The sequence below is a fragment of the Galeopterus variegatus genome, unplaced genomic scaffold, assembly GCF_000696425.1.
Source record: "Galeopterus variegatus unplaced genomic scaffold, G_variegatus-3.0.2 Scaffold2322, whole genome shotgun sequence".
Taxonomy (NCBI): domain Eukaryota; kingdom Metazoa; phylum Chordata; class Mammalia; order Dermoptera; family Cynocephalidae; genus Galeopterus; species Galeopterus variegatus.
The window spans coordinates 171,713-172,757 of record NW_007728433.1 but is presented as its reverse complement, the minus strand read 5'-3'; the positions used below and the strand labels follow the sequence as shown (position 1 = coordinate 172,757).

General features: G+C 67.8%; 1 protein-coding gene across 1 annotated transcript in view; it reads right to left on the bottom strand.

The window, feature by feature from the left end:
* The window catches only part of POU3F2 (POU class 3 homeobox 2), a 7,624-nt gene extending 7,162 nt beyond the window's left edge, over window positions 1-462 (bottom strand). Inside the window, exon 1 of the mRNA XM_008581312.1 lies at window positions 84-462. Within this exon, the coding sequence (XP_008579534.1) occupies window positions 84-322 (239 nt within the window). The 5' untranslated portion in view covers window positions 323-462. The remainder of the gene's footprint in view (window positions 1-83) is intronic.
* Window positions 463-1,045: the final 583 nt, after the last annotated feature.

Sequence of the window (1,045 nt, the reverse complement as noted above, 5' to 3'; positions counted from 1 at the left end):
TAGCATACATTATACGAAGTTATACCGTGGGTGGCCCGGGGAGGTCGAGACCCCCCATTGCACCGGGCCGGCCGTGATCTCACCCCCCGCCGCCGCCGCCGCCGCCCCCGCCGCCGCCGCCGTGGGACAGCGCGGTGATCCACTGGTGAGCGTGGCTGAGCGGGTGCCCGTTGCTCTGCAGCGCGCCGTAGTCGCCCTGCACCAAGCTCTGCGCCTCGCGGTAGCCCCCCGCGCCCTGCTGCATGCCGCCGGGAGGCTCAGCGTGCACGATGGAGGCGCTGGAGGTGAGCAGGCTGTAGTGGTTAGACGCTGCGGTCGCCATGACTCTCGGAGCCGGACTGAGCGCTCCGGTTAAAGGAGCCGCACATTTGACAGTTACTTTTTCGCCTCGGGCTCCCTCTCCTCGCTCGCGCTCTTTCTCTCTCCTGTCTTTCTCCCCCAGCGGGCAGCTCCGACGCCCGCTCCGACGCCTTCTGTTGCTGCTCCTGCTATTACTGCTGCTGCCGCCGCCGTCGCCTCCCGCCCGCCCTCGCTCTCTTTCTCCTCCTCTCCCTCCTTCTCGCTCTCGCTCACTCTCCGACTCGCTCAGCGCTCCCCCCTCTCCCTGCTCTCTCCAGCTCTCTCCCGCTCTCTTGGCAGCGCCGGCTCGCAGCGGCACGCGCCTGGGCCCCGCCCCCTCCGCCCCCTCCCATTGGCTCCGCGCCCTTTGATTTACGTGGATACCGCTAGCAACCTCCCAGGCCGGCTCCCCTGATTGGTGGAGAGCTGCCCCCTCCCCCTCCCCCGGGCGCTCAGTCCTCTTAGCCCTCCTCCCAGTTCCCCCTCGCCTCGCGATTCAGATTCTCTCAGTTCTCACCCCCCTCTTCTTCCCCACCCCAGGGCCTCCTCCGCCCCCTTTCGGATGGGCCCCGCCCCCCATCTGTCTCCCAGGCTGAGAAGCCGGGCAGGGGGGCGGTCCTGGCGCTCTTATCGACCACAGCCACTTGGAAGACCTGGATTGAGGGGTGGGGGGGTCCACTTTCTCTCCCTAATAGGGGTTTTGAGG